The following is a 17431-nucleotide window of genomic DNA, read 5'->3' as shown; positions in this document are numbered from 1 at the left end:
CAGACAAAATCCAAAAATTTCTGGAGATTTTGACTACAACGATTCGATCCCAGGTATCACAAAGCGATAGGAAGAAATACTTTAATCGTCTCGGCTATCCGGTTGCCATTACTTTTTATAATAATCCTTCATAAAGATGAAGAATTAGTAGTCAATTGTTATAGTTGATAAAGAAGTTTAAAGAATAATGAACTGGTTTAGAAAGTATTCTAATTTACTCTTTCATTGTATGTTATATGTCGTGAATGTAACGGATTTCATATGACTTGCAGCTTTTACATGTGAGTGATTTATTATACAAATTTCTAGTAAATCTACACATAAGCAAAACTTCGAAATAGTTATACAATGGATTTTTTAAGTAAATAAAAATACAAATTAATACATTTAGTTAATTTCAATGTGAAGCTTTAGCTGGAGAAAGAGAGAATCTACAACCATTTTCTGAAGATAATTCGCATAGAAAGACTCTGGAGAAGATACGAAAGAAATGTCTAACCTGGTGGCTTTGGCACAATGAAAATCTGTAATAAAATATTCTGGAAGGTAAGATATTTAATAAGGTCCGAATGCTAGGCATATTCGAAAACAGTTAGATTAAGCAATCTTGTATTAGTTAAATTATGGCAAGTGAATATGAAGAACTGAAAAGAATGTCCGAAGAAAGGAATAGATGAATGGTTCTGACATTAACTTCTGCTTGAGCAGTTCTTGAGGTGAATCTTGAACAATTTTAATTAGTTTTATATGAAATAAAGAGTGTTATGACTTTAATATAAAATTATTTATTAACTTATTATACTCCAGTTTGCATTAAATCTATATTAAAAGTTAAAGAGAGGAAATTAGTTCGTTATGAATTTTATAAATTTATTCAGATATTTATGCTTGAAGAAAGAAATGATAATTTAACTGTATTCTTTAATAATATCTTCTATCCAATTTCTGTAGAAACTAACTCTTACAAATGATGTAGGAACATTAGTCACAGCACATAAGGCACCTATATAATTTGTATCCGTGATATAACTAGCCACTCCTACAAGAATCCATTTTTCATTTATTTTACATACCAAAGGACCACCGCTATCGCCCTAGAGATAAAAATATTAATAATAAAGTTATCATTAAAAGTTAATTTAAAATTAATATTAAAGATTAAATTTCTTACATGGCAAGGACCATGAAATCCTTTGGCCATTCCAGCACAAATCATCGTAGTATGATTAAATTCAACTAATGGAGACTCGCAATCTTCATGCCCATGTATAAGTAATTTTGTTTGCTTCAAAGCATCATTACTTCCGGTTCCTAAAATTATAAAATTCATGTTTTTCATGAAGAATGTCGTTCTCAATCGGCTAGTTTTTGCTATTTTCTCACATTATACAATGGATTTACATTTGCAAAGGGCATCATCGCCATGTTTTTACTCATATTTTATTTGTAAAGCAAAATTAATATGGTACACAAAAGGGATTTCCTTCATAGGAAGTTCGAGCCGGCTCGAACTATTTAGCGCCAAACTGTATTATACGTAGTCACTTGATTTATGAATTAACACGTCAATAATTTAAATAAAACAATGCTTTCGACATATTTATTTGTTATTTAATTAATGTTAATAATTTGAAATTACCTTTAGTTAGTCCCCATCCTGTAGCATAACATTCAGTTCCTATTGGAATAACAATATCATTATCGGGTAAACATACAGGCTGAACTTTATCTGTAAACTTTATTGGAGCATTCAATTTCACTAATGTAAGATCTTCATATATATTTAATGTCCAATTTTTGAGCTGTAAATTGACTGATTTAATAATTATGTAAGATTTTGTAAACAATAATAAAATTTTTAATCAATTACTTCTTCTTCTGGTATGTCCGGATAAATGATAACATGTTCAGGATACCGTATCTGTTCCGAATTATCTTTTGAAAATTTATGATGATTTCCAAGATGAATTCTCCAAGCAAGTGGATTTGGTTGTCTAGAATATAGAAAATTTTATTTTAATACAAGATATTCCGTAAAAATGAAAAAAGACATACTGTATATAATAGTACTTATATGGATATAGTTCGAGACCAGGAAAAGAACTGATGGATTATATTATTAAAAGATTATTCTGGAAAAATAATAATAATAAGAGGAAAATGTTTAATACGGAATTAATTAACTAACGTGGGAATATTATTATAGAAAATTTTATTTTAAAACAAGATATTCCGTAAAAATGAAAAAAGACATACTGTATATAATAGTACTTATATGGATATAGTTCGAGACCAGGAAAAGTTTCGTATGGAAACTTATCAAATGTGTTAAATCCTAGGCTAGCATCACTAAATGTCAATTGCTATCTTTCTGGAAAATTAAATGAAATAAACTTANTGATGATTTCCAAGATGAATTCTCCAAGCAAGTGGATTTGGTTGTCTAGAATATAGAAAATTTTATTTTAATTATAAAATAAATAAATATATGTACAGTACTATACTCACTGCTCGAAACAATGAGAAGCTGTCACTATCCATTGGCTATTTATAAGACTTCCTCCACAGATATGGCCACTAGGATGTATCAAATCGAACTGAATGTCTGCCTGCCAGGGCCAACTTCCAGGAGTAACTTCAAATCCACCTACTATACGGCCGTAATCGTGTTCTGATGGTTTTATTGTTGGTTCTCCACATTTTTCGGCTTCAACAATCGAATGTTCTGACGAAGAAAATTGTTATTTGGCGACGTGTGTAAATATGGATACTAAATTTATTTATATTTCTTGAATTTTACCACACTCTTCTTCATCGGTAGCGTCTCCACAATCATCTACACCATCGCATTCTTTTGAATTGCTAACACATCTTCTGTTCTTACATTCCAGATCATTTGGGCAAAGGGCTGAAAAATACAATAAGTTTTCATATTGTTTATTACAAAATATGCTGATCCAGTGGTGATTATTTATGAAGTTTTTGGGATGAAGACACTCATCTTTTTATAAAAATTATATTGTGTATAAAATCAAAATTAACAGTAGACAGTTGCGGCAGAGTAAAGCAGGCTTCTGCTCTAGGATTTGGGTTTGAGTTCGGGTAGGCTCACGTCTTAATGCCTAGAAACGGAAATGTCTGTGTTCGCAAGACGGAAAGTAAAGACAATGAAACAGAGTTGTTGTATACACAGCATTCATTATACCATGAGCTATATCAGAAAGAATTTTTAGTCCTGATAGCCAGAATAATAAAGGATGGGATTTACATTCCTATATAAACTGCGCAAGATAAATGATATCATGGTTCCTAGTCTCAAATAACGTAAGCGGCGGCACAAACGTTTTGAGAATGTTCGGATCTAAAGTGTAGAGTGAGAATCTCTTGTCTTATTGTTAGCCTAAAGTAACGATAAACGGTCTACTTTATTATCGGGCTATAATAAGGCTAATTTAATAATTAGTTATAAAATAATTTGACAAGAAAAGGCATTTAGGAAGCCATCTGGTAATAATTTTAATAATTATAATAAATTACTTTTTAATTTAGAATTTCTGGACAAAGTGAATAGGAATGGAATAGGAACTCGAATCCACAATTTCTGCTTATCGTGCATGCCAATTTATTATAATTACTAATTAATTAGTTAATTAATTAAAAATCGGGTTTGTATATTCACTGTTTATACACATTTTAAAGTAAATTACGGTAAAAATCATAATAAGAATCCTCATAAATGACGTCAATCTACATGCTGATAGCTTTACAGAACAATACGTAATACTTACATTCATCTTCAGTTGGTTCGTAAGTAAAGTGAAATCCACGTTTATTTATCATAAAATCACTATAAAACACAATAAATAACTCATTTTCTATAGATAAAATATCTTCAGGAGTAGAATCTCCACAAAAAATTCCATGGGCTCCATGTTCCATATCGTGACCTTCGAAAACTCTTAAAGAATCTCCTCCACAGGATTCGGTACTTTCGACATCAAAATCGATAAACTTTAAACGAATACTCTATTATAAAAAAAATATGCAAAAGAAAATATTGTAAATTTATAGTAATTCTTTATATTTAAGGGTGACCTAAAAGTCAGTTAACCGAGGCGTAAGAAAACGTATTTACTGGGTTAACTGAATTTCGGGTCAGTTCATATTTAAATACTGTATTTACTTTTCCGGGTTCGGTATGAAGAAAATAAATGCATCTCGTATTCAAAGGATACTTTTCATTTTTTTCGTATCCCGGGCTGAAAATGTCACCCTTTTTCGAAACGGTAATGTCCAACGGTTTATTTGGATCACATGCTAACAATATAGTTGAAATTAAAGAATTAGAATAAAATATATTTTATATTTTTTTATATATATATGAATAAAAATTTAATTACCTTTAGAAAAATTAAATATCATCTGAAATAAAATAAATAAGACAATTGTTGAGAGCATCTTTTCCAGTTAAGTTTCTGTTTGACCCTGAATAAAAAATGTCTAATGTTTATGAATTATCGAGATAATGAATGTTACTGAAGTTATCTTATTAATATTTTTATAGTTCTCTAATCAAAATTTCTATAGGAAAATTTGATAATATAATCATTTTTGCAGCTGTTGATTTTCGTAAAGTAAATGTATAAAAATTGCAATGGAAAATTTCCATGTCGAAATTCCAGTTTTAAAATATTAAATTATTTTTCATTGATTGAATCTTTATAATAATAATAATAATAATAATAATAATAATAATTAGAGTGCGGGTTTATAAGCATAAAAAATTTAGAAGAAACGCTTAAAAAAAGTATAAAAATCACGCATAATAAGTATATAAAATTGACCAAAAACTCTGATTAATCATATAAAAAAAAGTATACAGGTATACCTCGACTTACGTCGTTTCGAGTTACGTCGTTTGTCAAAAAAGTATAAGTAAAAATCAAGTTTAAGTCATTTTATTCGACTTTACGTCTGTCCGCCACAAATATTGAAGTCGTAATATCACTAGAAAAGCATTTAAAGCACATAAAATCATATTAAAATATATACATTTACAAGTATGTACTGTATTTACAGTACAGGTAGCTTTCGGTTTACGACGCAGTTCCGTTCCTACAAAAGCCGGCGTAAAACGAACTCATATTTACACTGAGGTATAGGGTTAGGTTCCACATAAGTGAAAAATAAGCAAATTATTTTGTTTATTAATACAATATAATACAAAGTACAGATAAATTTAATTTTTAAAATGTATTTCATCATAAAATACAATGGCGGTATGGATTCGGACGCCATTTATTAGACTATTAAGTTTGATAACTTGACTCGTGGGTACCTAAACGTTTAGTATTTTAATATTAATTTAATGCAAATGTATACATACCCAATAATATTAAACAGAAAAAATAAATATATTCAATAAAAATCTTTGTTTTAACGAATGTACAATGTCGTGGCTCGGTAAATACATCAATACTGAAACGAAAATCAGTCTGGCAAAGGGAAAATCGGGGAATTACACAGAAAAATCACGAATTGTGCAACGGCGTTATTGTGAATCGGTGTAAATTGAACCGGCGTAAACCGAGAGCTACCTGTACGTAAATTCGTAAATTCAGATTACTTTTGTCTGTACTATATTAAAAACTAAAATTTATTTGTTTGTAAGCTTAAAATAGATCCTTAATAACCATATATTATTAAAAATGCATTAATAAATAAAATACAGAACCGGAAATGGTAATTTATGGTTTAGCCTAGTGACAAGTAGATTCGGAGACAAGTAAATTCGACTTACGTCGCATCTCCTGGAACCAATTACCGACGTAAGTCGAGGTATACCTGTATTTAACACTCAAAAAAAAGCTGTTTTGGATATTAATTTTAAATTCTAATAACCAGAGATATAAAATTTCAGAACAAGATAGAATGAATAATTATATTATTAAAAAATTCAGCAACTAGTTACTTAACTTTCCCGGCGACATTTGATGAATCCATCTGTTAGGATATTTTATTAAAAAGAATTTTTTAAATATATTTTTAACTATTATGAAACGGCTAAAAGCTTAATTTTGAAAGTAAAAATGGATTTTATAAAACACGATACCCAAATATGTAAACCGAGCGTGTTTTTTTCTATACAGCACATACAATACTTACATGTAAAATCCAGTAATCCCGATACCGCCGGTCCGATTTATGCCGGATTACAGAGACTCTACTGTATTTTCATTTTACACCTAAGTTTCTAATGTTTCATAAAAACCATACGACATACCTAGATTATATGTTAACATGACCACACACCAAAAAAAAAAAGTAAGTATTTCGCGATTCTTGTAAATCTGATAGATATAATTGTATAACACTTAAATTTATTTTACATTAAATTACATTAACATTGTTCTTTCGAGAAATCATAGTTTTTCTTTTGTAATTTCGTGCCGGACTGGAACAAACTTTCTTCATCTTCTCTGCTTGTATACTACATAATTTATAAGACTTGCATTCGAAAACATAAAAACAATGTAATAGTTTCATAAATAAAATCATATTTTAATATTTTCAATTATATTTATTTTAATCTATTTATGTAAATGTCACATTTAATTAATTTTTATTTTAAAATATGCGTAATTAGAAAAACAATTGAATTGAAAACAATACTTTAGAAATGAATATAAAGTAACACTGAATCCCGTTTGTTAGAATTGTTTTATTGGTGAAAATTCATCTTTAGGTTTAATGTTCTCTACGAGTTTTTCTCATTACGTGTTCCTTTCTTTCAATATTTAAAGTTTAAAATAGACGATGTCTTCATAACGAAAAGATAAGTGTAAATCCACTCTTTAATAATTGCAAGAGCTATTATTAATGTGGAATCTTTTCATTTTCAGGTTTCAAGTAGTCCAAAGGGAAGTATGTGTCCATAATTATCGTATTGCTGATTGATTACTTATGATTTCACTTTTATCTGCATCGAAGAGTATTTCATCCGCCGATACATAAATATAACACACTACTGTATATACATTGCGTCAAAAGAAACCTGCCATAGGAGATTGTGTGCGAAAGCTTGTAAGCAAACCATCAGAAGCAAGTGTATAGTGCGATGCGATAGTCTTTTGATGCATGGTTCCAATCTGCAAATAATTATTTTAAATAAACTTTCGAATCCATTATAGACATTTGTGTTTTGGAAATGGCGTGATTCCAGTTTTTCCCGTAATGTCGATGCTGCCTAGACATTACGGGGTTTCTGGACAAACAAAAAACCCACGGAGAAGGGTGAGACCTTGACGATGGTTCCGTGGCTTGAAATGGAATTTATTTTCTGTCACTAACTTCACCCGGCAGAAGAAATCACAAATATTTCTAAAATGTATTTTTGTTTATAATTATTCTTTTGGTGGAGTGAATAAAACAACTAAACGCTAGTTACGGTCGTAGGCTGGCCTCGTGCGTTTTCTGGGTTTTCTTAAATTTAGTAAAATTTAAGTAGGGGATCATTTCCGAGAATTTGTAATGCAGATTAACTATATTAGTAAGGCCACGGCCATCTTATTTACGAACAAATTATTATTATTTAGTTTTAATTTTTGTCTGTAATATATAGCCTACTTATTTTGTTTCCATGACGAGTATAAATAGACCAAAAACGTTTGGGTTATTATAAATTTAATGGTCTGTAGGTTAATTGGTATTGTGTTTTCAGTAAAAATTAAATTGCTTAAACTAATTTCAAAATAAAGAAATTAAAATCTTCACAAATATAAGACAAACAGACAAATTATTTATTAATCGATTACATTATAAAAATTGTACATCTTGATTAACATAAACAATAGAAGGTATTTTCCACATGTTAAGCTTGATAAATATTTGATCCCTGAAGAGAATTGAAAAAAACAGATTAATTCAGAAAAATTAATTTCAGATTTTACTCAATATACAGGAAAGATAAATAATAAAGTTATTAGAATGATTTAAAATTACTTTATACTAATTTGCATCTTCCGAGGTACCCTGTATCAAAAATATGACCAATAAACGCTGTTATTTTGGTTATATTTTTGGTGTGGGGATCTCACCCAGCGCTCACAAATCATGTTTTCTACTATATTTACATCGTTAAACAAAATACTTTTTAAATTAATACTTACTTAACAATGGATGCGTATTTGTTCTCACGTTATTGTTCCCCCTTCGTTAGTCCGTTATAAATGAAATCATATTTTCTATAACTTATGGCACGTTTATATACATATTGAATAAAGTAAATGATTGTAAAACCAAATTTGTCTTCGCAAGAAGAAACAAAACTACGTGTCTGATATCAAATTCTGGTCGATAAGTCTTCTGATAATTCAATTAATTTAGATTAACGATAAAACATTTAAAGCTTTTATCTTATACACTATAACTTCGTCTTGCACACAGACTTTATAATTAATTTCTATGAACTTTATGTATAGACAGCAATGCCACGATATTTACTGACACAGATACTTGTATATGAACTCAATTGTTAAGCTAGCCGCCATATTTAGAGTAAGTGTAGTGTCAACGAGCAATTATTTATTGTGACATCATCACGATGTCGGGCCGTAATTTTTAATCATATTCTTAACTTATGTTCTCCATTTGAAATTTGTAGTGTCTTGCCCCTGTACATTATACTTTTCCTGATAACAATAGGGTCGAGCCGGTCATCTATGTAAGTGTATTGAGAGAATATCAGATTAGAGTTGTTCTTGGTCTATTGTTTTCTTATAGAATTGTTAGAATTACCAGATTAATCATAATTAATTTTTCGCGAAACAGTGCAACTATCCCATCAATGGTGAAGTGAATAAAACCACTAAATAATAGTAGTGGTTGCGGGTTCGTACCTTATCAACGGGTTGTTTTTGCTTTATTCACGTGTCTAACACTTAAATAGAAGCCACATTTTCATTGAAACTCTATGATGAATTAGATAATGAATATCTTCTTGTGTATGCAAGCACAGTACTTATAAATGTGCATAAATAATATAAAAATTAACGATTTTTAAACTGCATATATTAATACTTTAAAGCAAGATTTTCCTCTTAAAATAAAGTTATATTCTGATTTAAAAGAAAAATAATGCTACTCAAGTTACCATATCGATGTCATTTACCTTCAGCTGATTTCTATCAACGATATTCTAACGTTACTTTCGAGGGGAGTTAGCCATTTTACTTGACGAATTTAAGTGTTTTATTTTCATCGAACAATGTTTAAATTTATATGTTGGATACTCTTTTTAAGTACTTTACTTCTAGCAATTAAAAGTAAGTTTTTACTGTTATATTCGAATATATTCTTTTATAAAATTTAATACATGTTGTAATTACAGAAATTAATTCAGAAAATGTAAAGAACGATACTTTAATTAACTATTACAAGAAATTAAGAAGCGATTTACAATTGAATTATGATGTACGAGCACGTCCTGTGAAGTATCATTCGAACGTCACGCAAGTGCAAGTTGATATATTTCTTGTATATGTTTTCGACGTGGTAAGTTTTTCACATAATTTGAGTAACTTTAAAATTATTTTACGTAAAACTTTTTAAATTTTTATTTGAATTTTCGCATTATTTCTCATTTGTATGACATCCCGCACCGCATTGAGGACTGAAAGTCTTGTAATGTGGTTTCGTGAGATCTAGAATGTTTTTTCCACATTCTATTACTTAAAAATTTTTCAAAATTGTTCTTACCTTTATCTTAATATAGATTAGAACTTTCTATAAACAACTGGTTCTTATTTAGTATTAGAAACGTGAAGAAAACCCATAAAACTGCACTCTTTGGCGAAGTGGTAATTCGTGATCACCAGTGGTCGATTGGATAAAACCATAGACTTACCAGTGTTAAATGTTTTATCCAATCGACCACCAGTGCTTGTTTTATATGCAGTTGATATGTATGACTACAATAAAATATAAGCTGTAGCCTATATATAGCCTATAAGTATATTATTATATGGCTGAAATATACGAAAGTGTAATTGTTGGTGTTTTCAAAAAATGCAGCGTTATTTTTTCAGCAGAAACATTTTCAATGTCCATATCTTGAAATCAGAGGTGAAATTAAGCCAAATTTATATAATTTGTATGGTGAAATTCAGAAATTAAAACCCCATTTTGTAATAATTGTTATATAGTATGCATGCATGGGTGTTCTCTGAGTTATGAAAGATTTCTTTTGAAAATTTAGAGTTGGCAATAACAACATGATTTTTATTTTATTATATTAAACTCTTCTTTATGGTCATAAGAAACCACGTTTTCCATACTTATCATAGGTGGTTCGGCTAATTCCATAATGGGTGCAGTCGGGTAGTGAAGGACGAGACCCAATCACAAATACATATCATTAACTACAGAGTGTTAATAACGTCATCAAAAAACAATTTAATTGTATTTCTAAATATTCTAATTTTACATAATTATATACATTATAACTTAATTCTAATTACTAATACAGAATTTTTACGAATGTAGAACGAAGAAAAACAGACCGCGTTAATTGATGTTGCTATTGGTTTGGTAAAAAAATATTATATTCTATTTTAATTATTTTATTTTTAATTGAATTATAATATAAGTTAATTTATAAAACTTTATTAGATATGGACTGATTCCTTTTTAACTTGGGATCCAAGCAAGTATAATGGCATAACAAAACTCGATATTCTTCCAAATGAAATATGGAAACCCGACATTTTCGAAATGAGAAGCGGGTAATTTAAATATTAAAATGTGATAAATTTTTAATTTTTTATTACTAAATTAACAAAAAAGGAATTTTATTTTTTAGAGATCCAAATAGTGCGCTTACAGAAAGTAAAATTGCTGTAAGATTATATCCAAATGGGGTTATTGTTTGGTACATACCAACATCCTTAACTGGAAGATGTACATTCAAATACAATAATTATCCTACTGATACTGCAACTTGTGAAATTATACTTGAAAATTTTGTCTCACGAGGAAATGCTGTAGATATTTTAGTTCCGTTTGATAAACCATATACGGATTTTTTACGCAACGATAACCCTTATTGGAATATTGAAGATAGTAAGTTGAAACGAAGAGCATATAATCACTCGAATTCATTTTATCCCTCAGCAATATTGACCTTATCACTTAGTAGAAGACAACCCACTATTCAGCAACAGTTACTATGGATAATTTCAGTTATCTCCAGTCTATTAACATTTTGTATGCTTTGGATACCGACGGATGTCAGACAGAAGTTAACAATAGGCTGTGTCGTATTGGTGATTTTAAGTGTTGGTCTAGTTGCAGTCGAATCATCTGTTCGAGTGTTTAAAGTGTCAATTTTTATAGGTAAGAAAAGTATAAGTACATTCAATAAAAAATAAATTTAAAAAAACACAGGAGGTTCTCAGCGATATAAGTAAGATCGTATTTCAAAGCTGATTGGCTTCAGTAACCAATAAGCATTAAGAAATTTATACGATCAACCAATCACAGTTAAAACTTAATTTAAATCATATTTTGCTTGTATCACAGAGAACCAAATATGTTTATACTTTTTCACTCATAAAATTATGAATATTTATCTTGTATTTTACGAAAGTAATATAAAATGTTGTGAATAATTTTAATTAATTAGTTATTAGCGTTACTACAATTAAAATATATTTAATTTATTTCAGCAAATATTATCGACACCACCATGTATGTCGTCGTAACAACCGTTATTCTTGAAATAATCATCATCAGTTTGCAACATGTCGAAGATTTCGATCCTCCTGAATTTATTCTGAAGATTTTTTCGGGGAAAGTATCAAGATTTCTGCTTATTAATCATATTTTTCTAGAAGAAAAGAATATAGATACAATAAATCTATATGAAAATCAAGATGAAATATTTTATTCTCAAAAAATATCCAAAAATGATAATTGGAAAATTTTTGGTCAGATAATTGATAGAATGCTTTTCTTTATTTACTTGATAATTCTTTGCGTTATCCATATAAATTGACGAAGAACTAAAAGAAAAAGAATTAAATTTCATATAGAAGAGAATGGAAAGTAAAGAATTTTTATCACGAAAAACAGCATGAAAATCCTTTCCTCGTTATCACTGACAAGGAATTTTAACCATAAAAGTTACTTCTGTAACGGATGAATAAATTTTCAGTTATAAATAATTTAATTATTAATGAAAAATTGGATGAGATAAGACAACATAACACTTGGACGATCTCCAGTAGGATTTTCTAGAGAAAATAGTTCTTATTTAGGTGTTAGATACATGAAGAAAACCAGGAAAACTTGTGATCAGCCCGGTGGTTGGATGAGAATCCACAATAAGTGTTCAGTGGCTTTATTCATTCGGCTAGTTATTAACTAAGATTTTGCTCTGAGGGTAATCAGGGAGGATGACTTTAAAAGTACAGTCAGAATGAAGAAAAATTAAGATGCATTTCCGATACATCTAGAAGAAAACGTCGTAAATAAACTCTGATCTTTCTTCTTGAACAACACACAATCACGTAATATAAGCAAGCGATCGATAACCGAACATTTTTTTTTCTTATAAGAAATGAAATAATGGATTGATATTGAGTTATCCATTAATAAAATGTAATTTTAGATTTGTTCTTTAAGACGATGTTGTTATTTTAGTTTTATTGCTAAAGCCTCTTGGGAGGAATCCAATGCCCACATCACCCCTATAAGTTCGCTACAGTGAAGGGCATAGACGTAAGATTTTAGAAATTATGAAAGTACTCATTATCTGAAGATAAAAATAATATAAAATATTCTAATTATTTTCTCCTCTATAGAAACATGACATTTTTAATTCTATTTTAAATTTATTTAATTTAAAATATCTATCTTCGTGGTGCCCCTATACTGTACATCGTACTTTTTCTGATAACAACAGATGATGATGCCAGTCATCTATCTACTCCGTTCTCGACATTAAAGAAGGACAGACAGTAGACAGACTGACGAACTCCAGTGGAGGTTATAGATCTGCAATTTTAATTAATAAGCCAATGTTAACCAATAGAGATTCCAGCCAGTAAAATGGCATTGAATCGATGCCATTTTATTGGCTATAATCTCTTTTCTCAAATCTTATATTTCTGATTACACTTCCCTGAATATCTTCTCCTCATCTTATTTTCATATTACAATTTTATAACAGAAAAATAAAGCTTAAATTTGGTTTCATTAGAATAATCTAAGAAAAAATGTTTCACTGTCATACTATCAGTAATTATTTCCAAACTACAGTGTGTTATCCGAGTAAAAAGAATGAAAATCTTTGGAAAATAATTGTCTACGAAAATTTCAGATGACTTTATATATATCTTGAGTCAATTTCTAGTGCAGTTTTCCTATCAGCAAATGCTCTCATTGCCGTAGACCGGTGGACCCAAAGTAAAGTCCCCGGGCCGCGATTACATTTGACACGTTTTGTTTATGTAATACATATTTGTGGCTTGCCTACTTACGTGCAATTTGGCCCGTCAATCGAAAAGTTTGGCCACTAGATAATGTTTCATTTGAATGATGAAGTGAAGCATCTACAACTCTGGATTGTATTATCCATTAGACAAAACAAGCACATTGTATTGAGCATACGAAGAGTTTTGTGACTTGAAATGAAATTTATCTGAAAATTTGAAATGCAAATGAACAAATCAACAATCATTGTTTTATGAATGAAATAAATAATACACATTTAGGAACTTGTCGACACATCTTATATGAAGTAAGCTCTATCTCCTGTTTGCAACAGATCCTTAAACGAAATATGTACCTTTTTCAGTGACTACCTTCTCATTCAAGGAAATTTAAGTTTTAATATGGTCCATTTTTTTCGTAATCAGATTGATTAGCTACTTAACAATTCACTCACGAGTCAGAATTCAGATATGAATGGCACATAAAGTTAAAATGAAGAAGAATTTGTGTATCTTGGGCTGTATATTCATTCAATGCTAAGTAAACGACTAATTTATTATTGAAAATATCAACCCCTATTCATGAAAACCATTTGTTTAATTAAACGATGAATTCGCACATTTTATACTGTCTGAGAGAACTATCAAACAGTGCACTGTTAGTTAAGGGTCTACCATGATACACAGTTTCTGTTTTTAGTTCATTTATCTTGCATTAGTTGTTCAATTACCAATTGCAATCCATCTTTTTCTACTTTGGAAAAAATGACGACATTGAAGCTTTTAGAAGGTAAGGTTTGAAGGAACAAAAACATGCGAACAAAATCTAAACTCAGAGGTCACTTAACACATAATTCTCTTCTGACCAGATCGAAGTTACAATTCAATTTTTAGTATAGGTCGACTATCACTAATACGGCATCCTCGAGACCTGCAGTATGCTGGATTAGTGATATTGCCGGATGACAGAGTGGATTAGGTTAGAATACACTTAATCCTGACGCGCAACAGTGTTTATGTAGCAAGTAGTGCCAGCTGCACATCGAACAGTAGTGAGGCAATCTGAAAATTTGAGATTACATTAGCCGAAATTAATGCCTGATTAGTGATTGCTGGGTCAGTGATCACTCTCAATGATCCTGCATCTGTATCAGTGCCAGTATCAACTCAGCTCAACACTGTCTCATTAAAGAAAATCTATTTTAATTTTTTTTTGTTTCATTTTAAATGTATACTAGAATGAAACCACCTCTGGAAAATATTACGTTTTTTGCATAGATTCCAGTTTATTAAGTCCTCCCCACTCAAAATACGACACATGTACTGTACATGTGAGGCTCCGGAAGTGGATCGAAATTCGTGCACGAAAAATATTTTAATTTCGAATGAAAAAAAAAATTATAATTATAATGATTATTTTATATTGTAAAAAGAAACCATCAAACGCAAAATGAATATTTTATCTCCATATAAGGACATATCTGTAAAAATTTCTAAGAAAATCGAACTACTCAGGTTAAAACAATGGATGAATTTGAGTACTTAGATCGAACGTCTTCGATAGGAATCAAATTGTCAATCGGAGTTGACTCACCCCACGATCTGGGCACCGATCTCGTTACAATTCGTAACGAGGAGGGGGACCAATTAGAGAGAGGGGGTAGATCGGAATCGACCTATCGAAATGTTCGATCTGGAACCCAGAAAAAACTTATAAAAACCGCGCAAAAAATTGTGACGTTCTTGGTTCTAAGTTCGGTGTGCTCCGCTTCTGGATTATTCCTGCGGTTCAACAACGGGAATTTGGTCGTCGTTCCGAAAGAAGTTTTCCCCATCCCGTTCCAGCAAGTTTCGCCAAGGGTAATCTGCTACGATAATCATCATTTCAAGTTGTGCTGTGCGCCCCGGAGCCGACGTTTTCTTCATCATCTTCGCCAAAAGGAGAGAAGATCGTAGAAAAGATTGAACTTTATTTACAAACTGATTCACTCTACGGATAGGCCTTACGCCGAAGAAAAACAGTAGTTGTAAGCGAAATTTTTATATTTAATAAATAGTTTGCGATGGAGGACCTGTCTCAGTAAGTTTTTTCACTCCCACACGACAGTGCTGACCGCTCGATTGTCGCGACACTTTCTCCCCAATCGGCAAACCTCACATACAGTACAGTACCATGTTTACCAAGAAGATTTAATAGCATCAATCTCCCTAACTCATAAACCTCTCATCAAAATTTTTGAGTCTATATGAACGTGAGAATATAAACGATGATATATTTAAAAAATAATTTGAAAAATAAATGAAAATTTCTATTTTGTAATGATGTTAAGATGATGTTTAGAAATGTAGAATTCTAATAATGAGACGGTGGACATTTGAATTACCGTAACAGTTAATTCAGCACTTCATTTATAAATAATATAAATAAATTTAAATATTTAAATTAATTTTATACAATTATCCAAACCGAAACAAATAGAAATCTTACCACGTTCATGATAGATAAAGGATCTATAAACACATGAACTTCTGTGACGTTAGTGTTGTACTTAACAGGGCGAGCATTAACGTCATAATCTGCTGTTAAATGTTGTCTTAACCTTCGATAATGATCCATAATCGTTTCATTACCAAATACCTCTAATTCCATTTCTGTAACAGTATCAATTTCTTCGAGTAAATGCTGATAACCGTCGTTAAGATTTCCCTTCGCTAGGAAGGGTAAAATACACAGAAACATCGTGTAAAGTTTATACGCAGCCATTGTTATACGTCAGATTGAATCCAGAAAACAGAATCAACAAACACCCCTCGATAATGGTATCTTTGATGACAATCACCTGCGTACTGTTGTACTAGTATCTGAATGATATTCTGCCCTAACAATTTATAGGTTATTATTAAAATGTCTGCTGTTTGTCCTTACATTAATACTATTTAAAATAATTGTTTGTACATAAATAAAACACTTGTAAATAGTATATTAGGGCTTATTATACCATAGATATCAAATATTTAAAACATTTCTAAAACTTCAATTATAATAAAGACTATATATTTTAAAAATTACAATTATTACATTTTTCAGGTAGATTAACCACCTACAGCTGTACATTGATAAAGTAAACTCAATTAGGCCTACATTCAAATTTCTTTTTGCTGTTTTCATCTGTTGTACAATTAATTCTTGGTTTGAAAATTTAGTTCCTATAATTTAACAATATTGTATATAAGTTATTATAGATTTACAGTATTATTTGATCAAGAAAAGATTTTTAATTGACTCTGTATTGGTTCTGTCAGCTTGATCTCTTTTCTTATGACTGAAGTACATCATATAAATGCTTTTCTGCCAGGTGGAATGATCAGAAAGCCAGAATAATGGCGGACATTGTTTCGTATTTCCAAAGCGTTTTAGAATTTCTNGGAACTCGACCGCGGATTGGCTAGAAAACTTCGTACGACCAGCGGACGTCCGATAGCGCTACTAAACGCTGATTGGTGGAATTAAATTCGTCTCAATCCGTATAAAAGGATTGAGATTAGGCGGGAAGTTTAGTTCGCCAAAGACATATTCAGGCAACTCAAGTTTGATTAGCTTCGCATAAAAAGGTTGTTTCGTCTCGCTGTGCGGTAACTAACGTCTGAAGGAATACGTTGCAAGGAGTCCTTTTCGACGGACCTGTTGTGGTGGTTTAATTGACGTTTGAACTTTGCTATATCTGAATTATTGTAATTGTTTTATTTTTGTAACGTCATAACTGTATGTAAGTTTTAATCGTTAATATAAACGTTTGTGAATTGTGAACAAGTGGTTTGTGAACTTGACTAGCAAAAGATTATTTTGTCTCACAAATCATCTTTGCCCTATGTAGAAATTTAGGACGTACAGTCATCCAGTCGGCAGGACAAAAGACTCGCTCAAAACAGAAGCAAAAAGT

General features: G+C 30.5%; 2 protein-coding genes across 3 annotated transcripts; one reads left to right on the top strand and one right to left on the bottom strand.

Annotated features, from left to right (window-relative positions):
- Window positions 1-269: 269 nt before the first annotated feature.
- On the bottom strand, window positions 270-4947 carry LOC111613219 (chymotrypsin B-like). 2 transcript variants are annotated; one of them, XM_023354571.1, is made up of 10 exons: window positions 4899-4947; window positions 4401-4485; window positions 4184-4317; window positions 3789-4026; window positions 2801-2908; window positions 2509-2725; window positions 1871-1994; window positions 1640-1802; window positions 1172-1311; window positions 270-1094 (listed from the first exon to the last, which is right to left on the bottom strand). In XM_023354571.1, the coding sequence occupies exons 2-10, from the start codon at window positions 4456-4458 to the stop codon at window positions 909-911; spliced, it is 1368 nt and encodes a 455-aa protein (XP_023210339.1). In that variant the 5' UTR covers window positions 4459-4485; window positions 4899-4947; the 3' UTR covers window positions 270-908. The 2 variants fall into 2 exon arrangements, with proteins under 2 accessions (XP_023210339.1, XP_023210338.1); XM_023354570.1 differs by having other exon boundaries at window positions 4889-4936.
- Window positions 4948-9186: 4239 nt separating this feature from the next.
- On the top strand, window positions 9187-15588 carry LOC111613220 (acetylcholine receptor subunit beta-like). Its single transcript, XM_023354572.1, has 6 exons — window positions 9187-9323; window positions 9389-9552; window positions 10543-10587; window positions 10669-10781; window positions 10859-11391; window positions 11724-15588. The coding sequence occupies exons 1-6, from the start codon at window positions 9266-9268 to the stop codon at window positions 12050-12052; spliced, it is 1242 nt and encodes a 413-aa protein (XP_023210340.1). The 5' UTR covers window positions 9187-9265; the 3' UTR covers window positions 12053-15588.
- Window positions 15589-17431: the final 1843 nt, after the last annotated feature.

This window comes from Centruroides sculpturatus, unplaced genomic scaffold (assembly GCF_000671375.1).
Source record: "Centruroides sculpturatus isolate CEXI.00-Female unplaced genomic scaffold, Cexi_2.0 scaffold1804, whole genome shotgun sequence".
NCBI lineage: Eukaryota > Metazoa > Arthropoda > Arachnida > Scorpiones > Buthidae > Centruroides > Centruroides sculpturatus.
This window is presented reverse-complemented; position numbering and strand designations above follow the sequence as displayed.